General features: G+C 41.2%; 1 protein-coding gene across 1 annotated transcript in view; it reads left to right on the top strand.

Moving 5' to 3' along the window:
• The window catches only part of LOC102975085 (ATP-binding cassette sub-family C member 4), a 220,035-nt gene that overhangs the window by 185,475 nt on the left and 7,261 nt on the right, over positions 1 to 27,299 (top strand). Inside the window, exons 27-30 of the mRNA XM_024123245.3 lie at positions 10,431 to 10,520; positions 12,645 to 12,817; positions 13,248 to 13,353; positions 20,253 to 20,387. Of these exons, the coding sequence (XP_023979013.1) occupies positions 10,431 to 10,520; positions 12,645 to 12,817; positions 13,248 to 13,353; positions 20,253 to 20,387 (504 nt within the window). The remainder of the gene's footprint in view (positions 1 to 10,430; positions 10,521 to 12,644; positions 12,818 to 13,247; positions 13,354 to 20,252; positions 20,388 to 27,299) is intronic.

The following is a 27,299-nucleotide window of genomic DNA, read 5'->3' as shown; positions in this document are numbered from 1 at the left end:
AGGTCCTGGATCATCTTCACTATCATTATTCTGAATTCTTTTTCTGGAAGGTTGCCTATCTCCACTTCATTTAGTTGTTTTTCTGGGGTTTTATCTTGTTCCTTCATCTGGTACATAGCCCTCTGCCTTTTTATATTGTCTGTATTTCTGTGAATGTGGTTTTTGTTCCACAGGCTGCAGGGTTGTAGTTCTTGCTTTTGCTGTCTGCCCTTTGGTGGATAAGGCTATCTAAGGGGCTTGTGCAAGTTTCCTGATGGGAGGGACTGGTGGTGAGTGGAGCTGGCTGTTGCTCTGGTGGGCAGAGCTCAGTAAAACTTCAATACTCTTGACTGCTGATGGGTAGGGCTGGGTTCCCTCCCTGTTGGTTGTTTGGCCTGAGGCAACCCAACACTGGAGCCTACCTGGGCTCCTTGTTGGGGCTAATGGCAGACTCTGGGAGGGCTCACGCCAAGGAGTACTTCCCAGAACTTCTGCTGCTAGTGTCCTTGTCCCCACGGTGAGCCACAGCCACCCCCCGCCTCTGCAGGAGACCCTCCAACACCAGCAGGTAGGTCTGGTTCAGTCTCCTATGGGGTCACTGCTCCTTACCCTGCGTCCCGATGCGCACACTGCTTTGTGTGTGCCCTCCAAGAATGGAGTCTCTGTTTCCCCCAGTTCTGTCGAAGTCCTGCAGTCAAATCCCGCTAGCCTTCAAAGTCTGATTCTCTAGGGATTCCTTCACCCGTTGCCTGACCCCCAGGTTGGGAAGCCTGACGTGGGGCTCAGAACCTTCACTCCAGTGGGTGGACTTCTGTGGTATAAGTGATCTCCAGTCTGTGAGTCACCCACCCTGCAGTTATGGGATTTGATTTTGCTGTGATTGTGCCCTTCCTACCATCTCTTTGTGGCTTCTCCTTTGTGTTTGGATGTGGGGTATCTTTTTTGGTGAGTTCCAGTGTCTTCCTGTCGATGATTGTCCAGCAGCTAGTTGTGATTCTAGTGTTCTCGCAAGAGGGAGTGAGAGCACGTCCTTCTACTCCACAATCTTGGTTCAGGGCTGGGTTTATTTTGTTGTTGTTGTTGTTGTTTTTAATATTCTACAATCATCAGGCCACCAAGGGAAGCTGACTAAAACATACACCTTCTTGAGGTGAGAACCACAGAGAAGAGACACGATTAAAGAGCCAGGCAAATGTACTTCCGGAAATGTGGGTATAATGAGCTCTGAAATGCCTGGTTAGTAGGAAGCATTATAGAACTTGGCACCCAAAGGAAGTAGAATGTGGACTTGTGTCTTATGACTGAGTTGAGGTGTTGCTACCTACCCCTGGCCTCCAAAATACCTGGAATTACTCTAAGTACTTTTGAAATGAAGGCAATCCTGTTAGATCACAACGATATGCCATCTCACACCCTTTATGATGGCTGCTGTTTAAGAAAAATTAAAAACAAAAGAATAAGTGTTGGTGAGGATGTGGAAAAATGGGAATCCTTGTGCATGGCTGGTAGACTGCAGAATGATACATTGACTGGAAAACACTGTGTAGGTTCCTAAAAAAAGTTAAACATAGAATTATTATATGATCCAGCAATTCTAATTTACAGTATAAACGCAAAAGAATTGAGAAGGGAATGTTACAGAGATATCTGTACATGTATGTTCATACCAGGATTATTCACATTAGCAAAGAGGTGGAAGCACCCCATGGTCCATTGACAGATGGATGGATAAACAAATGTGGTATATATACAATGGAACGTTCTTTGGCCTTAAAAAGAAAGCAGATTCTGACACATGTTACAACATGGTTGCACCTTGATGACATTATGCTCAGTGAAGTGAGCTGCTCACAAAGGACAAATACTACTTACATGAAGTACATACAGTAGTTAGTTCATGGGGACAGGAGGTGGAATGGTGGTTGCCAGGAGCTGCCCGGACAGGAGAGGGGGGAGGGGGGAGTTGTGGGGGTTTTTTGTTTGTTATTTTATTTTATTTTATTTTTTAACATCTTTATTGGAGGAGTTGTGGTTTAATGGGTACAGAGTTTCAGGTTTGCAAGATGAAAGGAGTTCTGTAGCTGGATGGTGGTGATGGCTTCAACAATGTGAATGTATTTAATATCACTGAACTGTACACTGAAAAATGGTTAAAGTGGTAAATTTTATATGTATTTTACCGCAAGTAAAAAATATTATGTATGTAATGATATATATGTTTTATTATATATCATTTATTATGTATATAACGGTTTCCCTTTTAGGAAAAAAGCAAAGAAATTTTCAGCATGTAGAATCCCTGGATTTGAAGATTCCCTCTGGCTATTAGATTGGTGGCTCAGTGATTAATGTAGAAAATAAATGATTTTAGATTCCCAACTTTTAAATTTTGATTGTACCCATCTCTGAAATGGGCCTAATGAGATTAGTTTGCAGAAATAATGAGCATGTCTGTAAAGTGCTTTTATGTTCTTGGATGAAAGGAATGTGAAACGTGCCCTGCATTACTTTTAATGCTTCTTAATAAGAAAAGTTGTATGCTTGTGTACATAAAAGAACTCTGTAAATAAAGAAATAACATTAGATGATTCTTGGCTCTGCCAGTAATGTTTTGGAAGCACATCTGAGCAAAGACTATAAACATACCTTGACATCACCAGGTTTTGGTTCTGTTCCATCGGTTTCCACCTTACTTTTCTGAGTATGCTCTATGTATACACTCCAGAGAGTGTGCTTACAAAACAGTGCTAAGCTTTGTATCCATGTAAGTAAAGATCACCAACCATTGTAAACACAGAACTCTTTTTTTTTTTCACTTTATATCCCTTTGTCTCTGAGGCGCAATGCTAGTTGATTAAAGAGAGTGTTTGTGTAACGGGTCCCAGGAAATCATTCAGGAGGCAGCCAGGGACTGAATGTTTAAGAGTGTAGACTGGGGCTTCCCTGGTGGCGCAGTGGTTGAGAGTCCACCTGCCGATGCAGGGGACGCGGGTTTGTAGCACAGGTATTAAAAATCCAGCCGTGGGCTTCCTGGTGGCGCAGTGGTTGAGAGTCCGCCTGCCGATGCAGGGAACACGGGTTCTTGCCCCGGTCCGGGAGGATCCCACATGCCTCGGGGCGGCTGGGCCCGTGAGCCACGGCCGCTGGGCCTGCGCGTCCGGTGCCTGTGCTCCGCGGCGGGAGAGGCCGCGGCAGGGGGAGGCCCACATACCACAAAAAAAAAAAAAAAAAAAAAAAAAAAAGTAGACTGAGTGTCAACATGACCCACATTTTTATTCCTGCTTTGCCTCATACGAATGTGGGGACTTGATGAAGTCACTTGGCTTCCGAGTTTCAGTGTCCTCGCCCTTAAACTAGGTCCAGGAATTAATGTCACATGGATTTGTTGTGAAGATGTGACTGGATGAGAAAATGTTTGTGGCCCATACCTGGGGTTTGGGAACGCTCAGTCAACAGTAACTATAAATATTCTTAAGAATTGGGGCACTGGCCTTTTAGGTATTATTTCTATAAGACTAACACATTATGGAAAGGCTTTGTTCTTTTCTGTTTAATGTTTTTGTTCTTTAATTTCTGTTTATGTTTTTGCGGTCCTTGGTGATTTTCATTACATTTATTTACTGCTTATAACATAAACCACGTTATTTCTATAAATTTAAAGAGTGAAGCAAAAGAAAAAAATCAACACAGTAGCAGTTTTAGGAGAAAAGCATAGCCGCGAAAAATCTACGTAATGTGTTTTCTCCAAGGAACAAGAGGGAAGAATATTACTTTCTTTTTTCTTTTGATTTCTGGCTCCCCTCCTACCAGGTTCTTTCGTGATTACCACCCTGTACCCCACTCATACTTCCGAGTCCTCCACCAAGACCTCCGGCATTTTTTCTCAGTCCTCCCCACGTTCTCGACTATTGTCTTCCTCTCCTTGAGGACAGGGACTGTGTCTCTCGTTTCTGTTGCTCTAGTGCTTGTTGCGGGCCCTGACACGTTGCCCAAGTTTTAATAAGAATTCCTAACATTTGTGGAATCCTTAACACGTTTTAGCCTCTTTCTCTACCATCTCCCACTTAATCCTCACAAGTTTCTAGTTATCCTCATCTGACAGATTTTAAAACTGAGGCACTGTGAGCTTAACCCACTTATCGAGTAAGCGGCAGAGCCTGGATTCAAATTTATTTTAGGGAGATTCTCAACTCCAGAGCCTGAGCAGCTAACCACTCTGCTGGCGACTTCAACATGCTGTTGCCGTAGAACTGCTTCATTTCATGATTTCATGTACACACACACACACGGGAATAAAAATTTCAAAAAACGTTATTTCTCTTGTGCTCTGCACTCTAATATTTTCTATTATATCCCTTCTATTCTAGTTAATAGACGATGGTCACAAGGCACCAAACTGACTTCCTGATCCATTGGGTGCACCTGCAGTTTGACAAACACCGCCCCTCACTGTCCCCCTGTTGGGCTGGGCTCCTGGTCACTGTTAGCATTACGCCAGGAGCTTCACCGTTGTTCCAGATTCTCACAGGAGCCCCGCAGCGTTATCCCCATTTTACAGTAAGGGAACTGAGTCTTGGGAAGATTAATAACTTACCCTGAGTCTAATTGCTAATAAGCAGTAGAATCAGAACTGTCTGACTGCAAATACATATATGTATATTTCAATATATGTTTGTTGTACTGAATGATGTTTTCGTTTGATATTTTACCCATTTTTTTTTTTTTTTTACTACCACCCCACTAAAAAGGATTCCGAAAACCATCACAAAAGTTAAAAAGTGTAGAACAGAGCTGAAAGATACTTCTCCTAGTGCTATGTCCTCCTTTTGGACAGTATCAATTTAGAAACACATTTATTCATTTATATGTCATGGGGTAACATGTGTCAGGAGACGATACTCAAAATCTTAACTGCAAAAAGCTTGCATCCCTCTTCTCCTAAAATGCATAGGAAGAAGTGTTGCTTATGTCTGAACACCGTAATTTAGGGAACCTTAGAAACTGCGAGCAGATTCTGCAGATTCAGGGAGCCCAGGGAGCCCAGTCCTGTTTCTTTGAGTTGCTCCGCTTTGGTGGGCCAGGCCCACATCATCTTCCCTGGCTCCCTGCTCTCTGTGATCCTGGGTGCAGCAGCGAGCTTCTGGGGTGATCTCTCTCTCTCTCCCAGGCTCATCCTCATCACTGCTGACCTCACTGTGAGCAGGTTAGAATTGGAGGAGATGTGATAGTACCAAGACCTGCATGGGAACCAGAGGCAGGAGAGTGGTGACATAGACAATCCATCCTTGAGTCTTGGATGGAACTTGCAAAACCAGATACTATATTCTTAGTAAGGTACTCCTCAATTTGTGTTCACAGTTTCAGGAATAAGCAAAAAATGAAAGCACTTCTGAAATAATATCCTTAAAGAAACAGGTAGCGGAAATGTATAGGGCATTTGTGCTCATGATATGAAGTAGTTAAGTTTGTTAGAGAGGAAAAGGTTAGATTATATTCAGGGAGTAGATTGCTTATCTGAAAGGATCTGGAAAAATGGATTTCAAAACCTCTTTGGATGATCTCTACACCTAGAGCCCTTTATCCTATTGGCACAAAGAAAATGTTTTTAGTTGAAGAGGGCTTCCATGCAAATGCATTTATGACTGCAGCCCAAGGGTTGACACAGATCAGCAGCCATCATCGTTATCATGATTAAACAGATTCATTTTTTATATTTAAAAGTTTTCTTTTCTCAATCAAATCAACAGCTAGGTATTTTTTAATACAGTCCAGTCTGCTCTTTTGGTATTTCTGTTCCCTGAGTTCTCTTCAGTAGATTGAAGAACATGAACCAGAGCTGTCTCTCTGACTTCTCGCTGATTACCTGGTTTTCTTTCCCTTTTTTTCTTGTTGAGAACAAAACTGAAAGAGAGAAGAGGTGGCTATGCTGTTACTAGTAAAGAAATACAACTGGATTCTAGCCTAATGCAGTCGGCCCTTTGTCTCTGACACTGAAGTCTTCATTAAATCCCTTGGAACTGCTCCCTGGAGCCCCTGAAAGAGGACTTTACAGGACTTAAATTCTTTTTCCTTTGTTGGAGAACAATGTCCTTTTCTCCTGAATATGGATGATGATCAGTTCATTCAGAGGCTACAGGATTTAGAAAGAAAAAAAAAAAAAGGAAACCAAAATGTAAAGTGACTTCAGGTGATTCTCTTATTCTTAAAACAGGGAGATGAGCTTCCCCTTAAGAAAAGTCCTCAGATTAGAAATGAGAACATAGCTTTAGGACTGGAGGAAACAGCAGCAGTAGCTACTTCTTTTTTTTTTTTTTTTTTTTTTTTCTTTTAAATCAAAGTATGGTTGATTTACAACGTTGCATTAGTTTCAGGTGTACAGCAAAGTATACATTCAGTTTTACATATATGTATTTAGCAGTAGCTACATATACTTTAGTAGAAGGCAGTTTCCTGGTTTGGGACTGAAATGATTAGGGTAAGGATTGTGCTTTATCCTCCCACGTTTGTAACCACTTCTACAGTTTTTGTCTTGGTCCCAGGGCATTTTAACCCTCTGAAGGTTAGTGAGTAGGATTTCTTTGTAAGATAATGAGAGGCTTGTCTTCCAGCAGCGTATACAAAAGGTCCAGTAAAACTGCAGTTTTCAGTCTTACAGTTGTGTCAAGGGATTATCAATTTACTATATTAAATACTCTGATTCAGAGTGGCCAATTTTGGGTTACACACCTAATATGAACTCGTGTTATGTTAGTAACAAGGAAAAAATTACTACTGAATATGGCACAAAGGTTACATGTAAAAAGTATCAACTTTAGGGCTTCCCTGGTGGCGCAGTGGTTAAGAATCTGCCTGCCAATGCAGGGGACACGGGTTCGAGCCCTGGTCTGGGAGGATCCCACATGCCGCGGAGCAGCTAAGCCCGTGAGCCACAACTACTGAGCCTGCGCGTCTGGGGCCTGCGCTCCACAACGGGAGAGGCCGTGACAGTGAGAGGCCCGCGCACCGCGATGAAGAGTGGCCCCCGCTCGCTGCAACTGGAGAAAGCCCTCGCACAGAAATGAAGACCCAACACAGCCAAAAATAAATAAATAAATGTATTTTTTTTTTTAAGTATCAACTTGAAACCTTAATGAAAAACAGGTTTGAAACGAATGCTTCATTTAAAATACTATGTTGAACAAGAGCATTTGTTTTTGACTGTACTGTGCCACCTCTTATTAAGTGAGGTTTAGTTGTGTCCCTTCAGAAAAAAATATTCTTAGGCTAATAAATTTAGTGTATATTTACATGAAGTTTGTATATCCTGCCATAACTCTCTACACTGAAGTGTTCTGCATGCAAACATTTTTACAACACTTACTTATACAATTAGTTTATTAACTTCATTGCTTCGAGGTGGGTACTTTAAATAATAATATCTATCAGAAATGATCATTAATTTGACCCTTATCTGCCCTTGCAGTATGTGTCTACTGTGAGCACTTTATTACCTTTTGTAGATAATATAATGTTTTCTTATTTGGCAAGTTGATGAAAGAAGAATGAGTAGAAACCAAAATGAACACCATGCATAAAACACATTGACATATTAAAACATTGTTCACAAATTGCCTGCTAGCTTTAAAGAAAAATATAGCTTCAATCAGTTAATGTTTTAGTAAATCATTCTTTTCATTCAACAAGTTTTGATTGAAATTTTACTGATTTTGAAATATATATTGGGCATGTCATAACAAAGAGAAATATTCTTGTATAGAAAACAATTTTCTTCCATCTAGTGCTGCTAAATAAAGAAGTGAAATTTCCAAATATATCCTCTTAGACTGACAGTACAGACTTAAGTGGGCACCCTCTCGTCCCTTAAGGCCGACAGAGTGTCTGAGGGCTCTGTTTAAAGGTTAGCATAATCCAAGTTCAGGGGTTGGTCAGGGGTTCAGAAATGAGGGACTCCTCTTTCTGCATAGAATCCCGTTTTAGTCCCCTAGTCTTTGGAGAGACTCATGCCCTTCAAAGAGTTTCCTAAAGAGAAGAAGATGAGGGAAGTGACAATAGAGAGAGGCCCTGATTATGAAATAGGTGATTGAACTTTATTTATTTATTTTTTAATTTATTTATTTTATTCTTGGCTGCGTTGGGTCTTCATTGCAGTGCGCGGGCTCCTCATTGCGATGGCTTCTCTTGTTGCAGAGCACAGGCTCTAGGCACGCAGGCTTCAGTAGTTGTGGCTCGTGGGCTCAGTAGTTGTGGCTCGCGGGCTCTAAAGCGCAGGCTCAGTAGTTGTGGCGCATGGCGCATGGGCTTAGTTGCTCCGCGGCATGTGGGATCTTCCCGGACCAGGGATCAAACCCGTGTCCCCTGCATTGGCAGGCGGATTCTTAACCACTGCACCACCAGGGAAGCCTGTGATTAAACTTTAAATGAGGTCCCTGTGACTGCTCTCTTGAACCACCAAAACCTCACTTCACAAACATGCTAATACCGTGAGCCCTTTGATTGTTCAAGGAAGGGAGAACGGTCTGTCTTTTAAAAAGAGAGCAATTTATTTCATAGATTAGCTTAAGTAATGACTCTGGAGTGTACTAAGAAAACGAGGTAGGCACTTCATCAAAAACTTGGACCTCTTACCACATGCGAATTTGGTCTATGAGAAGAACCTGAAGGAAAAAATGTTCAGGTTGTACAAGCCCTGTTGGCCAAAGAAATGGTCCCGTTGTTACTATAAGCAGATACCCTGTCTCACTTCTCCCAGGTGGGCTCAGTCCAATTCCTAAACCTGGCCTCTTTCAGCCCCTTTATCTCCTCAAACACCAGTCCTGAAGAGTCCCTCATTTGGGGCCTCAGACTAGCATCTGCCCATGGTTTAGAGCCTTAAGTGGTGAATGTGGAGAAGAGTCGAGGGAGAGGGTGGAATACTGGGGACCAGCCCCCCCTCTTCTGGCCACATCTTTAGTGTAACCCTCATGGACACAGACAAAAGAAGAAAAATCGCCTGGCTTATTAGAATCTTAGAGTTGATACTTACAAAGAATAAAAAACCTTTTTATAAAACTCTGAAGTAGAATGATAGTTATTCCCCTGACAAGGAACTTGGGTCTTGGGTTTTTCAGCTCAATTCAGTAATCATTTTGAAACATCGTATGACCAGTGATTTCAGTGCTTTTGGAGTGTATCAGCCACTTGATCAACTTTGTGCAAAGAAAGCTGCCTTTATAATGTCTTCAATTTTGGATTTTGCTTAGGCATGCATCTTTTCCGTGGCACACCCTGTGTTTTCATGCATTTCTCTCTCACCAGACTTAAAACTAAGACAATAGGGAAATAACGTACTGGAGGCTCTCTGAGTGTCATTCTTCTTGGCTAGGGAAAAGAAATGTCTGTCTTCTTTCTTCTCGGGCTTTTGTGAAGTGAGGAGGAATGGTCCAGCCCCAAGACCAGGCAGGATTTGAACGTGGTCATTCCAGGCAGTTCGTGGGCACTTGTGGAAGAGTCAGATCTCCTCTTGTTCCCACATGTGTGCGTCCCGTTGTATAATCTTGTGCCCTGGCTTACTAGAGCCTTCCAGAAGAAAACTTAAATGGCCTACATGAGTTTACGTACAAGATTCTCTCTTGAAACCCAGCAAGAGGCATATATTTGCAGAGTAATTTCCTTGTGGTTCCTCCTGAAGCAGATGAATAGGAAGAGCTATTTAAATCAAAATAGTTTCGTTATGACACAGGTCACAATGGGTTTCAGGTCATCCTGGCCTTGCAGTTAATAATGAGGTTCTGTGAGGCATGTAATCCTGAGGCACAGGTGAGAGAACATGGGGATCAGCTGATGTAGAATCAGAGGCCAAATCCTCATGAACCAGAGGTGCCACAGGCCCCAGTAGCTGACATTCTCTTTGCACATATGGAGATGTTCCATTCACACATGTGGAGAGAGTCCCTATCCCTGAAGGCTGTTTTAGGAATGAAGAAAATATTCTAGTTCAAATGTGCAAATATTTAGCAATTCTGCTTTGAGCCACAAACTTCAGCTAATCATGCTCTTGGCATTTTCCAGTATCCTACCAGGATTGGCAGTTAACTTATATAGCTCTTGATGTAACCTTCCTCAAATAATTATATCCTCTTTCCTTTTTGTTTGTTTCTATTTAAGTAGATATTACCACGAAGGCATTTTTTTAAAAAAATCAAACCTTTCTTTCTCTTCTTCCGTTTCTTCTTCAGGTGATACACTTCATCACTTTCTTCTGTTATGAGTGTTCAGTGGTCTGGAAGATATTTTGGAGCACATTTTATAAAATGGAAAGTTAATAGAGATAAAATTTTGCAAAGAGGCATTTGCAACCTTATTACTAATGATTATCGTGAATTTTTTTTTTGTATTTTAATTATTTTCTGTAAGCATTCGAGTAAAATGAAAATAAGCTACAGTAATAACATTCCCTATTTTGTGGCATTTAGGAGCCTGTTTTATTCACTGGAACAATGAGGAAGAATCTGGATCCCTTTAATGAGCATACGGATGAGGAACTGTGGAATGCCTTAGAAGAGGTAATTTATAAAATGTAATTAATTTGTTAACATCAGTATATATGGATGGACATTTATAGCATTGCAGGTAATTAAGGCGAGCTTATAGGTTTAACTGACTTTGTTTACCTCCTAGGAGATTACTGATGACGTGGTGCGGTTAAAATGTGTATACTGATGATGATGGAAACCAGCAACATAATGCCTCATGCTTTTTAGCTTTTGCCCTAGAACCCAAAGCAGCGAGATAGATTATTTTGTTCTTAGCAGAGCACTAAACCAGAAATTACAATTATGGGTTTTAATTCTAATAGTGACCTAGTGAATTAATTATCCTAATTACCCTGCAACATTCATTTTATTCCTCTGGTCTTAGGGAACATCTACTAAGTGGAGACGATAGTTTTTCATTATTAACTGAAAGATAATTGAAATCATACTAATAACATGCTGTGAAGTTTTAGAAAAAAAAATTTTATAAAGGCGAACTATACATTTGGAATGTGATAATAATTATTAATTGGCAATCATGTCATTTTAATGCTGCAGCATGAATGCAGGTAACAGAACCCTGGCCCTTTCGCTCAGTTTTTATATGGATAAGTTCATTTCTAGAGGATTTTCTCTCATTTGTGTAGTGTTTCTCTTTGGACCACCTCTTTGAATTTCCGTACTCTTGCATGAAAAAGATTTTGAATGGTAGGGTACTGATGGTTTGTATATTTTAATACTAATTATTCTGTGCATGTGCCCTAGTTCTGAAAATTGATTTTAAGCTACTGATGGCAGAAACTATATCTAGACTTGTAAACCATACACAGGTTTGGTGGTTTTTTTTTTCGTTTTGTTTTTTTGTTTGTTTGTTTTTGCGGTATGTGGGCCTCTCACTGCCGTGGCCTCTCCCGTTGCGGAGCACAGGCCCCGGACGCGCAGGCTCAGCGGCCATGGCTCACGGGCCCAGCCGCTCCGCGGCATGTGGGATCTTCCCGGACCGGGGCACGAACCCGCGTCCCCTGCATCGGCAGGCGGACTCCCAACCACTGCGCCACCAGGGAAGCCCCATACACAGCTTTTTAATTCCTCATACAACCTAGCGCAGTCTTTTGCTTTTAGAAAGTAAACACTTAATAAACAGTTACTGAATATTTGCTTGATCTCTTCATTTCAGAAAAGTGCGGCTTGTTTATTTTTTTTAAAAATTGCAGTTTTATTGTTGTTTTTGTACAAATCCCAGTGACCAGTTGCTCACATTGTTGTTGTTTTGAATTTGTACGTTTTGTCATTTAATGCCACCTCTCCAAGGTTAGCTGTGAAATCTGCAGTTTATGTGGATGAGCTCGGACTCTGAACAAGCTGATTCGGCCCTACAGTTTTTCCTGCCAATAATTCTGGTTTCTGAAGGCAGATTATGTTTGGCAGTTAAAAGTTGGGGTTTTTTGTTTGTTTGTTTGTTTAATCTTGTAGTACAGTTTAATCTTATAACAATCCACTGCTTTAAACACTATCTATACCCGTAGTCTGGGGAAAATAAAACTTTATGTTGTGTCCTGTTTTTCATGAGTTTTCATTCACTGTGAAACATTAATGAAATTGAAGTGAATACCCTTGACTGGTCTAGCAGTATGGTGTTAAACTTGGGAAAGAAGCATCCCCCAGATAGGCTCAAGGTTTACTGTGGTACAGTTTGTCATTGTTTGAGTTTTTTTTTTTTTAAACCTTTAGACCTTCCAACATGGTAAAGTGCTGATGAGATTATGTCTCTAGAGAGCCATACTTCCCACAATAATTTTAAAAAAATTTTTCCCGGTAGTGTACTGACTCCTATCAGCCCTAAAGATCCTGTTTAGATCACATTGGGAGAAATAGCTTTATTTTTTGAGAGACTTCCTTAACTTATCCCATGGCGGGGTTTCTGGTGGATGTCATGTGGCGGTGATGGGGGACACTGAGATCTTTCTGTCCTGAGTTGACTCTACCATCTTTCTCAGTGAACGCTGCTTGGAAGGAGCTCTTCCCATCACCTGGCTGTACATGTAAGATACATAAGAAGTCCTGAGGACTTCAAAGCTCTAATGTCTCAAAGGCTTGACTCCTTCTTTAGTAGTTCTGTTTAGGAAAATGTCATTCTTCTTTCTGAATCCACAGGTACAACTTAAAGAAGCCATAGAAGATCTTCCTGGTAAAATGGATACTGAATTAGCAGAATCAGGATCGAACTTTAGTGTTGGACAGAGACAATTGGTGTGCCTAGCCAGGGCTATTCTCAGGAAAAATCGTATATTGATTATTGATGAAGCCACAGCAAATGTGGATCCAAGGTATGGAGTTGAGGTCCATGGAACTTGGAATCTGAATTTTAAATGTGGTAAATGGAAAACATTTAATGTTGCTGAGAAATGTTCTAAGCGTTCTCTTTTCCCCACAGATATCTCTTGATAACATTAATTGCAGAAAACAAAGGAAGAAACCAAAACCTGTTATATGGTGTTAATGTTATTAGGCAACCTAAGAGAGCTAGATTCCTAAATCCAGCTTCTGATAGTTTCAAGTAATTTCGAGGGAAGACTATCTTACATTGTTTTATGAAAAATCTTCTAAGGAGACTTTTTATACTCAGTTTTTGAAGAGCAATGTTATGTCTTAAAGTATTGATTTTTTAAAGCATTATAAAAATATGTGATTTTTTTTTAAGTCTTAAGTCTGCTATTTCTGTCTTTACTGAACTAAATTCAACTTCTTTGTTTCCAGAACTGATGAGTTAATACAAAAAAAAATCCGCGAGAAATTTGCCCAGTGCACTGTGCTAACCATTGCACACAGATTGAACACCATTATTGACAGCGACAGGATAATGGTAAGACCCTCACCTGTGGAATTTCAGTCATTCCCATTTATGTTCAGTTTTGTCAATGTATCCTTCCGTAGAAAACGTGATAGAACCTCCAATAAATTAATTTTCTCTTAAGTTTTCCTCTCATTTCTGACAGTAACTCAAGTACTTACCTACACTTTCAGAATGTGCTATTAAATAATATATCCAGTAATTTCATATTTTCATATTAAAAGTTTATTTGAAATGTTAGTTTTCATTAAGATGGCCAGCCACAAAAATACTCCAGTTCCAAGACACAGCTTCATATTTCAGTGTTCTAGAACACAGTCGTTTTTCCTTTGTCAGTTATTTTTTCAGATTTTTAGATTCCCTTAATCAAAAAATTAGCCTTTCATTTAGACTGCCAAGAGGTTGTTGGGTAAGGTTGCAGAATTTCTCAGCTGTTGGGACTTTCACAAGATTTCCTGTCAGAGGGGAGTCTATGAGAAGAAAGGCCTAGTGAGAAAAAAAGTATTTCGACAGAACGGATTTAGTTTAGGAAATTTTACTACATAGGAATTGGAGGCATGGGAAACTGAAAGTGAACACTGCATAAGTAAAGTTAGGAAGCAACTATCTAGGACAGATCTGCAGACCTAACTAGCAAGTCTCTTTCACAATAGATCTGGGCACTGCACACATAGCCGACTCCAAGCTTTGGTCTCTGTATATCTGTCTAGTATCTTCCTTCCAGATTTGATTGGCTCTGTCTTTCTTAGTAATTTAGTGTTTATTTATTTAGCTTTATTTCCTTCCTTCCTCCCTCTTTTACTTTTCTCTCTCTTCTTCTTTTCTCTCTCTTCTTCTTTTCTCTCTCTCTGTCCTTTCCCTCTGTTGCTTGCTGAGTGTCAATATATCTTAGGGTGTGGCTTTATAAAATGATAAGATAATCATCCCTCAACGGAAAAACCTTTGACTGCAAATAAGCCCAAAAGAATGCAAGTTATTTTCAGGCTAACCCCCAGCCTGTGGCAATGAGCTGGTTTTACTCATCTTACAGATGATAACTGTTGTCACAAGGGGTACCACTATATCCAGTGATGCTGGTTAGTGATGAAGTAAATAGATAAAGCCTGCACAATTCATAAGAGGCAACAGATGCAGTTAACTAGTGATTTTGATGGTCCATACTAAACAGATGATAGTCAGTAATATACGATCAGTAACACCCAAAGTCCCTTGTGTCCAGTGATAATGGAGGTGTCTCTTTTGACTTCTTGGCCAGTTTCTGGAATATCACCTCCCACGCTACTTCACGTGCATTGTCAGGTGAGATCCAGCGGGGGAACTGACCAGTCTGTCAGCACTAAAGCAACGCCGTTAGCCTCACTCCCCCGAGCTGGACATGCCCAGGAGTGAGCTCTGGGGAGGCAGACGACAGGAGCGGGGCATCCCCAACCAAAGGGAAGCTCTGGGCTCCAAGCAGTGCGTCTGGTCATCTGGACTAGGACATCACAGTAGGAAGCAGGCCCCACCAGCAGTCTTCTGTGCGGAACCAGGTGACATTCCAAGATTGTAGGACAGTGACACTTAGAAACCAGGAGCATTGTTTAGCATGGATCATCCTTAGTCCCTCATTTTGTGTTCTTGAATGCTAATTGGAAAAGTATCCTTTTATTTCTGTTCTTTACTTTTCGATTTGTTGGTCTCATGTCTCAGCATTGTATTTTCCAGACTGTCCCTCAAAGCAGCTTTCTTCCACAAGAAATGAATGATGCTGTGTAGTTTACCTGTTTCAAGCCCTTTGTCAGGATTTTGAGGCAGCAGCAGAATGGTGGCTTGATCTCCACCCAGTTCAGTTGGGGGATCCACTGAATTTAATCACTGCTCCTAAATGTAACCTGGAGATTAATTTTTGGTTTTTGGTATTACAGCATTTATGGTAGCTGGTTTCTTTTATTATCTAATTATTAGAAATACTGTCACCGTGGAATATATGATTGGTTAAAGAAACAGTGAGAAGGGACAGAATTTGCAGACATGTCAGCTGGTCACTCGTAAATCTTATCCATCAGCACTTGATCCACAGGTGTGAACATCTGTATCACCTTAGCCAATCAGCTTTGTTGCCGTTATCAAAATATGTCCATTTGTTTAATGCTTTATGTACCAGTATGTTCTGGTAAATTTCTATAATCTCAGATTTTTCTCTCAGTTTTTCTGAACAAATCCTTAACATGGTTTTACAAAGTGGTTTACAGCCCGGCCCCTCCCCCCACCATTCTAGTTTCGTCTCACTGCGCTTTCCTTTAGAGCTAAAACCACACTGATGGTCTTTCAGTTCTCCAAATGCGGTTTTCACTCTCTCTTATAATTGTGCCCTCTCTTTTAATATTGGTGGCTTAGACTAAGGTGGTAGTAGTGGAAATGGTGAGATGGTTGGATTTGGGATAGACAGCAAAATGGAGCCAGGTGAACTGTGTGATGGATTGAACGTGGGATCTGAGGGAAGAGAGAGGAGTCGATGCTGGTTTCTGGCCTGATCATCTGAGTGAATGGGGAAGAGGAGTCCACTGGGAGAAGGGAAATGCAAGGGTTCTCTTCGGAACCTGTCACCTCTGTGATGACCGACATTGTTCTCTGTGGTGGACCTTGCCCTTGACCGTGGAGCTGCCCTTCACACTCCTGTGTTGGGAGACCTTCAGTTTAGGGCTCCCTGGTCGAGGTCATCGGTGCTGTTGCAGGGAGGTCCCACCAGGAAATGTAAACATGGCCACTTGTTTACATCTTGGTCCAAGCTGGTTGCGGTTGCTGACCCCTTAGACCTCAGGGGACCCAAGAGACGTGCATCCCCTAGCTTCAGAGCTGGGGAATTGTTCTCTGTGGTCCTGTCCACCCTAGGCGTAAACCTTTTATGTTGTTCTGGAGCTTCTGATTGCCAGTTGGCTTTCAATTTTGCAAAAGTCTCATAAATAATGTTCTTTCCCACACCTTTGATTTTTGTGGCAATTTTTTTTTTTGCTTGCTTGATTTAGAAATATGGGCATACCTTGTTTAACTGTGCTTCTCAGATGTTGCATTTTTTACATCTGTGGCGCACACGGTCTGTGGCAATCCTAAGGCAAGAAAGTCTATCGGTGCCATTTTTCCAACACATGTGCTCACTCCATGTCTCTGTGTCACATTTTGGTAATTCTCAGCACTATTTCACATTCACTATTTTCACTATCATTACATTTGTTATGGTGATCTGTGATCAGTGATCTCTGATGTTACTGCTACGACTTGCTGAAGGCTCAGATGATGGTTAGCGTTTTTTAGCAATGAAGGATTTTTAAATTAAGGTGTGTATATGGTTTTCTCAGTCATAATGCTATTGTACACTTGATAGGCTACAATGTAGTATAAACATAACTTCTGTACGCCCTGGGAAACCAGAAAATGCATGTGAACCAATTTATTGTGATATTCATATCTTTGTGGCGTTCAGGAACTGAACCCCCCAAATCTGAGAGGGATGCCTCTTCCTGTTTCCTTTTCAGAAAGTAAGTGATTGTCTGTTCCTAAAGCTTTAAGGGCATAAAGACAAGTCAATCTGCTGCAAATCCTGATGTTCCAGAGGGTGGGCGGCCAGCCTCGGGGAGTGGCTGGGGAAGTGACAGATGCTGATCAAGGGGATAACCAACAGAGTTATCACCATAAAGTCATGTAATTACAAGTGCTTGAGGTGTAATAATTACATTTTGTTGCACTGGTGAATACTTCTGCACAAAGTCGGATGGATATGGTTTTGTTTACTCTAAGTAAATTAAGCAAAAGGCTTGTTGGGAAACAACTGTGACCTAATTAATAGCTATGTTTATGTGTTGGCTCTCCAAATGGATTTACCCAGTTTGGGTTCATTAAGCACCATTAATGTGTCAGGCTAGAAATTCTGTTTTGCAAAGATGTTCTCTCAATTTTAAATTTATTAAACATGGTGGAGTCATAATGACAGCTAATGTAATCTTCCTTACTTTCTCTATTGCCGCAAAACAGTGGAGCAAGACAGACAAATCAGAAATCCTCTTCCTCCTAAGAGTCAACAGCTATCTCCACATTAAAGGCTTCTTCCTGTAGTTTTTAGGATTAGCTGGTTGCTTGTGACCTGTTTTCTCTTCAGCCAATAGCACAGCTTTTCCCTCCAGTCCCTGCACACTCCAGTCTTCATATCACCGTGGATTCTCCCTAGAAGTGTGAGCAAAGGAAGCATGTGAAAATCTGCAGTTGCTCTAACAATATTGTCGCCTGTGTTCAACATTTTCACTGTCTGCAGTTAGAGAATTCTTTGGAAATGGATGATGAGGCACCAACACCAGGGCCAGGAAACTTGGATTCCACCTCTTCTGTTTATAGACAGTCTTACGGTTTAATATTCTTTGCCTTTCTTCCTCAGACCTCTTTTTAGTAATGTTTTCCCAGATGAATGAAAACCAGAAACTATTTGTCATCCCCGACAAAAAAAATTTGAAAACTGTCCTTACGCGTAGTCATTACGTTGCTAATGCTTATAAGAGTCAAAATAGATATTTCTGCCGTTTATATTGTTAATCCTATTGCTTTTTGAGAGTGTTGATGTTTTTCTGGCTTTGCCTTTCTTAGATATTAGTCAATCCTGAGAACTACTCATCTCAGTGGAATCATGTATTTTAGACAATACGAAAGAAAATGAAAAGATTTGCTATTCATTCAAATTTTAGTAAATAAAGTAGAAAGCTGGACAAGGACAAAATTTTTTTTTCTTTTTTTTTTCTAAATTTTAAAAAAATTATTTATTTATTTATGGCTGTGTTGGGTCTTCGTTTCTGTGCGAGGGCTTTCTCTAGTTGCGGCAAGTGGGGGCCACTCTTCATTGCAGTGCGCAGGCCTCTCACTATCGCGGCCTCTCTTGTTGCAGAGCACAGGCTCCGGACGTGCAGGCTCAGTAATTGTGGCTCACGGGCCCAGCCGCTCCGCGGCATGTGGGATCCTCCCAGACCAGGGCTCGAACCCGTGTCCCCTGCATTGGCAGGCAGATTCTCAACCGCTGTGCCACCAGGGAAGCCCTGGACAAGGACAAAATATTAATAATACTTCCCCTAAAAAATATATAAAGTCTTTATAGTCAGAGAACTCATTTCCACCAACTCTGAAGTGGTGATTTTTAAAAGTTGTTGCTTTTGAAGAAGGTAAAATTCTTCATTGTATGAATTAATTTGATATAATTATTTACTTTGTCTTTGGCATGAGAGAGACCTATGTTTTAAAATTGCATTTTTTTCTTCTTCACCGTCAGGAGAAATGGTTATGCTCTATAATGCTACGCATAAGCAAAATTACACATTCAGGGCATCTAAATTGGCATGCCAAATTATATGACATTTTAATAATTATGTGGATATAGCAGATTCCGTTATTCTTTTTTGTGTTTTATTTGTTTGTTTTTTTTGCGGTACGCGGGCCTCTCACCACCGCGGCCTCTCCGGTCGCGGAGCACAGGCTCCGGACGCCCAGGCTCAGCGGCCATGTCTCACGGGCCCAGCCGCTCCGTGGCATGTGGGATCTTCCCGGACCGGGGCACAAACCTGCGTCCCCTACATTGGCAGGCGGACTCTCAACCACTGCGCCACCAGGAAAGCCCAGATTCAGTTATTCTTAAACTCTTTTGAGAGAGCTGCTGTTAGCAGTGATTCTTAGCCGTAAAAGTTTTAACAGGAAAATGGCCTTTATGAGAGTTAATAAATGTTTCTGATTGAATACCCTGGGACCAAATTAACTGTTAATACCTAGATGTGGAAGAACAACCTGTGTCCTGCTTAAAGTTTCATCGTATTCTCTTAAGATACATTTACTCTAAATATGACCTAAATGAAGAACTAAGTACCACTTAACATCAAAACTGTTTTCCTAGGTATGTCATTTGGGCCAATTATTTCAGATTCTTTTTTTTCCCTCTGAAACCATTAACCAAAGCCACTAATAAGTAGAAAGGCAGAGTTAAGAGCCCTTTCCTCGTCCTTTCAGTTTCCAATTAGTGGACATATTAATGAGCAATAAAATGGGTGAAAGGAAGGCAGCTGAAGAAAGAACAAGAAGCAAGGAAAGATAATTTGTGAAAACAGATTCAGATCCTCGTAATTCAGATTGGGCCGCCCCTGTGTGCTCTGCAGGCCGTGATCGCTGGAATTTGGAGCTCAATTTCTTAATTGCTTCTTTAGACTTATCCAAAGAGAAAATTGGATTTCTAGAGATTTTCTTCTGTGCAGAGCAATTCTGCTAAACCTGTTTAGGTAGCAGCTCTTTTTGCCAGCTTTTCACTCTCAGGAGGATAAACTACTACCAAAGCTAACTTCAAGAAGCACCTTAACCTCTCTGGCAAAAGATTCTATCCCCACTTAGCTGAAATATTCCAGGGCCCTAGGGAAATTCCAGAAGCATTTACTTTTTGTCCCCAGAATTGCTCAGATTCTGTAAAACCAACTCGGGAGTTCATTTGCTCTATGACATCACCCTAATTTTTTGCTAAATTGAGTTTGATTTGCTTGAATCAGGAAATTTCCCAGCTCTGTATATCTGTATAAATAGCCCTCAAAGCTCAAGAGTCTGAGAGCTAAAAGCACTAACTAATGATAACAACCCCGGATGCCCTGGGCAGAATATAAAATGCCGCATACTGCTGAGTGCCTCTAATCATAGTCTAAAACTTTCATTTTCTTCCTATAACATTATAATAATAAAAGGTCGGGTTGGGCCTTTGTCTGCCTAGTAAAACAGGGTAATCAAACCGTTTAAACACCAGCCAGGCCTACCACCCAAATAGATTCTATTCTCACTGTCTTACCCCTTTCGGAAATATTGTCTGAGTTATAATATGTTACTGCAAAACGTTGTGTGCTAATGGGCTTTTTTCTGCTGATTAACAGGTTTTGGATTCAGGGAGACTGAAAGAATATGATGAGCCATATGTTTTGCTACAAAATAGAGACAGCCTATTTTACAAGATGGTGCAACAACTGGGCAAGGCTGAGGCCGCTGCCGTCACTGAAACAGCAAAACAGGTGAGCCCACTGCAGGGAGCTGTAATTAAGGTTCGTCTCCAGGGTTCACTCCCCAGGATCTGGCACCAGGGGTCTGGTAACAAGCACTCTGTGCCCTTTTCAATTATAAGCCTCCAGAAACAAAGCTTCATGACTGCACCTTAAGAGTACGTTGCAGGGGGAGGACATGTCTGCTGAGAATCTGCAGAACCAGTTGGGGGCGGGATGCAGGACGTGTGTGCGCTCACGTGTGCACACATGCGCGTGAGAGAGATTTCGGATTGGAGCTTCCACATGTTTGGACTCTGGGGTCAGATCTCATAGAGCACAGAACACTCATTTTGCAGACACTTTACATTCTTACGATTGGTGCTTAGCACATTTATGATGGAAATGCTGTCAGGGAACATCTAGGAAATTTGAGAGTTTGAGAAGAAGAATTGGAGTGGAATATCATGCATTGGGGGCTTCCCTGGTGGCACAGTGGTTGAGAGTCCGCCTGCCGATGCAGGGGACGCGGGTTCGTGCCCCGGTCCGGGAAGATCCCACATGCCACGGAGCTGCTGGGCCCGTGAGCCATGGCCGCTGAGCCTGCACGTCCGGAGCCTGTGCTCCGCAACAGGAGAGGCCACAATAGCGAGAGGCCCGCGTACCGCAAAAAAAAAAAAAAAAAAAAAGAATATGAACTGGGTCTAGACTACCAGGGAAAGATGTAAGTCTCTTCTGGCTTCTAACTGTAAAGAAAACTCCTACATGATACTGTCACTTTCTCCCTAATTCTTCGTTGTTTAGAATTAGGTCTGGTTGTCTCCCTTTGCTTCCTCTTCTTTCTAGAAGATGAAATTGTCATCAGGATAAATCAAGAATTCACAGTACCCTAACACTGTAGCCTGAATGGCGCTTGAAGGTTTACAAAGCATTATTCACAGATGAGGTCTGAGGAAGCACTAAGCACTGTACATGGTGTGAGAAAGGTGCTGGATGAGTAGCATTCAGGTCACGTGGTATCTTTCTAACAAAGGTGAGGTGGTAGTATCTCCTAGTACAAATGTGGTAACTGAGGTCTGGTAAGGGACTTAGCCACTGTCATGCAGCCAGCTGTAATTCTCTCTGGAATAAGATAGGAGTGGGATTGATGGAAGGATAGAGGGCGAGAAGGAAAGTCTGCTGTTCTTGCCCTTTTTGATGGGTGGGTTCGGGTGTGTTGAGGCCTCGGAATGTATGTCGTGAGGCTTTCCGTCAAAACTTTACCTCCGGGTGTTAAATTATGGGTGCATTTTTCCTTCTTTATACTTTTCTGCATTTCCCAGATTTTCACTTGTTAGTTGAATAAAATTACTCTTTCAGTATTTAAAATATCTCTTAAAGAAAACGTCCCATAATGTTACCAGCAAGAGATAGAATTAGAAATTTGTATGCTCCCATTATAAGACTTCAAAATTAGTAAAATAGCTTATTTTTTTTAAAAAGGGCAAAAATTGATAAAGCCGCAAGGAGAAATAGAAAAAATCCGCAATCAGTGGGAGGTATTAAAACAACTCTCTATCAGATTAATAGAGCAAGAAGAAAACTAGGTCAGAATACAAAAGATCTGAATAATCAATTAACCAATTTGACATCATAGGCATATACAGAATACTGTATTCAACAGTTGCCAGTTGCAGGACATCCCTGGTGGTCCAGTGGGTAAGACTCTGCGTTCCCAATGCAGGGGGCCCGGGAACGGCCTGCAGGGGCCGACCAGGTTTGATCCCTGGTTGGGGAACTAGATCCCACACGCATGCTGCAACTAAGAAGTCCGAATGCCACAACTAAGAAGCCTAGGCTGCGTGCCACAACGAAGATCCCATGTGCCACAACCTAAACAAACAAAACAAAACAAAACAAAACCAAAAAAGGGAAAAGAAAACACGTCCCAGTATCTAAGTAATTCTATGTGAAACATTTATCTGAAATGTGGCCTGAATTCTCTGTCATTGTTTTATCTCATTCTTCCTCCTTAGAAATGAAGAGCAGTACCTTCCACTGTTCATAATGTAGGAAATTGTGCTGGGTCACAGAGCTGGCTGAAGAGTTTAGGGATCACGGAAGATTGTATTCTGAACTTTTCATAAGTACTTAGATTGTATGTAAATACAGAGAAGTTGCACTTGGAGCCCTATATTTTTTCTTGCATGAAATTCACAGAGCGCTTTCGTCCACTAGAGTGTCTCCCAGTCAGCTTCCCTCTGACCTCCAGTAATTGTTTGGGATTCCCTCTATAACCTAGTCACAGAACAGCCAGGAATCTCACAAACCCTTTTTTTCTTTCACTTTAGGCATTTCACATCAGACACGTGTCCTCATGTATGAGTCAAAAGTCTCCACTTAAAAAATATGTTATGATTATATATTATCAAACATGGAGCAGTGAGAAATAGATCACAGCATTTTAGGTAGGTACATAACATAAGGTCAACACCCTCATTTTACAGGTAAGGAAGCTAAAGCCCCCTTAGAAGGAAGTGTCCATATATATACAAGTAGTGATAATGCTACTGTGCAGCAGACACAGGATTAGAAATCTTCTCTTGCAATAAATGTTTTAAATCAAGTGTAACATACATAGAAAAATAGACATAGGTCATAGAATTAGATATCTTGTGATTCCTGGTCTAGTAATCCTGCATGTACTTAAACAGTATCAGTGGTAAGTTACATTTGTGTAATTCTTTATAATTTATTTTACATACTTCTCGCATGTATGATTGCACTTAATCCTCATCACGGTCCTTTTTTCTCCCCCGTCATGGATGAAGAGACTGGGTCCAGGGCTCACCTAAGGTCACAGAGCTGGTCCAGGGAGCGCAGGCGGTGAACTGGTGGGGGAGGCTGAGATCCACCCTAGGTACTCTGCTCAGTGTCGAGCCTGAGAACGCTGCTCCTTTCATGTGGTAGCCAAGGCGGGGCCAGTCACCCAAGTTCACGGGGAGACAGACCATCACTCTTGGATTTCAGTCCTGCCACTGGCTCAGGTCACTTCTTCAGAAAGACATAAAAAAATAACATATCCTGATTCTCATCTCAGTTGAGTATCTTCTTGACATTATTTCTACGTATGCTTGATCCTCTTAGGAGAACAAGCTGTCAGATTGTCAATTTTTTAAACGTGCAAGCATCAGATATCGTTCAGAGCATCATTCAGAGCTGTAACACCGGGAGGATTAGCCTAAGTCAACAAGCTTTTCACTCTTAACAGAACAGCATTCATTTGAAAAGAAAACTCAACATCTGGGAAAACATGCATCCAAGTCATGTTTTCTTGACTACGTAGTTGATTCTCTGAAAATGGTGCACGCAAGCTGAGTCACTGTCTGATTGACCCTTTTAGATGATCCATGAAATAGAGAAAGTACCTTTCAGATACATAAAGCTGAAGGGTACATTAGTTTGCGAGGGCTGCCATACAAAGTACCACAGAGTAGGCACCTTAGCAGAAACTGATTTTCTCACAGCCCTGGAGACTGGAAGTCTGAGGTCAAGGTACAGACAGGATTGATTTCCTCTGAGGCCTCTCTCCTTGGCTTGTAGATGCCATTTTTTCCTCTTTGAAAGAGGAAAAAGAAAGAAACATGATCTTTGGTCTGTGTGTGCCTGTGTCCTAATCGCCTCTTCTTATAAGGACTCCAGTCATATTAGATTAGGGGCCACTTATATGACTTCATTTTAACTGAATCGCCTTTATAACGACCCTATCTCCAAATACAGTCACATTCTGAACGACTGGTGGGTTTAGGACTTGAACATATAAAATTGGAAGGGGAGCTTCCCTGGTGGCGCGGTGGTTCAGAATCCGCCTGCCCATGCAGGGGACACGTGTTCGAGCCCAGGTCCAGGAAGATCCCACATGCCGCGGAGCAACTAAGCCTGTGCGCCGCAACTGCTGAGCCCGCGTGCCGCAACTACTGAAGACCGAACGCCTAGAGCCCGTGCTCCGCAACAAGAGAAGCCACCGCAATGAGAAGCCCGCGCACCGCAACTAAGAGTAGCCCCCGGTCGCCGCAACTAGAGAAAGCCCACGTGCAGCAACGAGGACCCAACACAGACCAAAAAAAAAAAAAATTGGAGGGGACACAATTCATCCCATAACAAAGGATAAATGCCTATCATTCATTTTCTTCTGTCATGAAGCAGACCTGACTGAGGCTTTTTTGCAGTTTCTTTGTTGCCAGTGTGTAACAGAGGTTTCATTTTATTTGTTTTATCACCAGATACAACCCCAAAATTATGAAATCCTAGTATGCTAGATCTAGGACCCTGGACTGGTTTGAATAGTGCAGGAGGCACTTAGCAACCTCATGACCTCTTTTGTTGCCCAAGGTCTCTGAGCCTCAGGGTCCTCACCTGTATGTAGTGCAGGGATTGCAGCACTGCCCAGCTCCTTCGCACTTGAAGAGGGACCCAACAAAAACCCAAAAAAAAAAAAAATTGGAGGGGACACAGTTCATCCCATAACAAAGGATAAATGCCTATCATTCATTTTCTTCTGTCATGAAGCAGACCTGACTGAGGCTTTTTTGCAGTTTCTTTGTTGCCAGTGTGTAACAGAGGTTTCATTTTATTTGTTTTATCACCAGATACAACCCCAAAATTATGAAATCCTAGTATGCTAGATCTAGGACCCTGGACTGGTTTGAATAGTGCAGGAGGCACTTAGCAACCTCATGACCTCTTTTGTTGCCCAAGGTCTCTGAGCCTCAGGGTCCTCACCTGTATGTAGTGCAGGGATTGCAGCACTGCCCAGCTCCTTCGCACTTGAAGAATCAGATGAGCGAGCGCTTTGTGAATATTGAGCATTTTATAAGATAAAAGTGGCATCATTTTTTTTTCAGGCTATAGATTCAACCCTTATCTCCCAATAAGAAAATGTACCCACAGTTCTTCTAAGTAGCATTAGAGACTCTAAATAATTAAATTTTATTTTTAATAATCGGTTCTTAAAGAAACGATGTGTCCAATGCTACAGAATTCAAAAACTTTACTTTTTTAGAATAGGTTTTAAAATTTTATAAATGAAATTTAAATTACTTTATCATTCCTGTCATTACACAGCTCCTCCCCCGGGGTGGAGCTCCAGCACCATCTTTGACTCTTCTCTTGACATGTTCTGTGCTTCAGTAATAATTTGTGCCTATGTGGCCTTCCTGTTTTTAAGCACAAACGATAGCTCTTCCTTACTTTTTTCATTGAATATTATATCTATGTGCATAGTTATCTCATTCTGTTTAATGGCTACATAGTATTTATGCTTTCTCCATTCCCTACTCCTCATTTTCCTTTCTAATTAATTGTTACAGTTTTATGTTTATTTCCCCACAAGAGGAGCTCTCTAGTTCACTCACTATTTGTATTCTTTTTTATAATTTATCACCTTCTATTATCTTTCTTTCTTTGGTTTATTTTATTGTTGCTTACTTCCTGAATGCATTTGTTTTTATTTTTTCTTGTTTATTAATATAAATATTTCAAGGCTGTGAACTTTTCTCTGAATACTGTTTTAGATATATCCTATAGGTTCTGGTGTGTAATGCTTTCATCATAGTTAGGTTTTTTGTATAGATTCTGCGATTTTGGTTTTCATTTCCTCTTTGGTCCACAAATTACTTGAGAAGGATATCTTTAAAACTTCCTGGGGGTTGGAGTTTTTTTATGTTTGTTTCTATTTTCCTCATCAGTCTCAGTACCTTATGATCAAAAAATGTTGTCTGTCCTGTTTCCCCCAAGAAACAATATTTCTTAATACTTTTTTTGTGTTCTGGTAAATAGGCAATTTTTGTGAGTGTTCTGTGGGTATTTAAAAAGATGGGCTATTGTCTGTTTAAGTTATAGAGCTTCATTTTTAATTAGATCTATTTAATTACATTATTTAGTTCTTCTCTGTCCTTATTTATTTTGATCTGTTTAATGTAACTTGGACTAGGTGAATTAGTCTCATGCTACCAAGTTTCACTTTGTACTTCCTGCTTTCTTTGGTTGTTATAATTTTGATGATATGATTTTTTTCAGTGCACAAATATATTCTTGACTTTTGTTATCAGTATGAATTATATTTTCTACTATTTTAAAGTGCCTTTCATTGATTCATTTAATGGTCTTGGCCCTGAATCCAATATGGTTCATAATTAAATTGAGTCCCCCTTTTCACATTGTTTTCATTTGCCTGGTATGTCTTTGACTGTCTGTTTTTGTTTTTGTTTTGGCCATGCTGTGGGGCATGTGGGATCTTAGTTCCCTGACCAAGGATTAAATCCACTCCCCCTGCAGTGGAAGCGCAGAGTCTTAACCTCCTCTAGACCACTAGGGAAGTCTCAGTCTTTGATAGTCTCTTTTTTTTGTTTGTTTGTTTGATATTTATTTATTTATTGGCTACATTGGGTGTTAGTTGTGGCATGCGGGATCTTTCATTGTGACATGTGGGCTCTTCGCTTCATTGTGGTGTATGTGCAGGCTTCTCTCTAGTTGTGACGTGTGGGCTCCAGAGTGCATGGGCTCTGTAGTTGTGGTGCATGGGCTCTGTAGTTGTGGCGCACAGGCTTAGTTGTGTGACCAGGGATCAAACTGGTGTCCCCTGCATTGCAAGATGGATTCTCTACCACTGGACCACCCGGGGATTCCTCCGATTATCTTTTAATAGCAGATTACAGATATGTCTCTTGCAATGGCATGTAGTTAGGTTTAGCTCTGAGATTTAATCTTAGCACATGAGGCACCCCCCCAAATACATGAGTTTAGGTCATTTACATTTATTGAGATTATAGTTACGTTTTATCTTAGTTCAGTCTTGTTATACTGTCAGATTTTAGTGCTCCTTTTTTTTTTTTTTTTTTTTTTTGTGGTATGCGGGCCTCCCTCTGCTGTGGCCTCTCCCGTTGCGGAGGACAGGCTCCGGACGCG

This window comes from Physeter macrocephalus, chromosome 13 (assembly GCF_002837175.3).
Source record: "Physeter macrocephalus isolate SW-GA chromosome 13, ASM283717v5, whole genome shotgun sequence".
Lineage (NCBI taxonomy): Eukaryota > Metazoa > Chordata > Mammalia > Artiodactyla > Physeteridae > Physeter > Physeter macrocephalus.
This window is presented reverse-complemented; position numbering and strand designations above follow the sequence as displayed.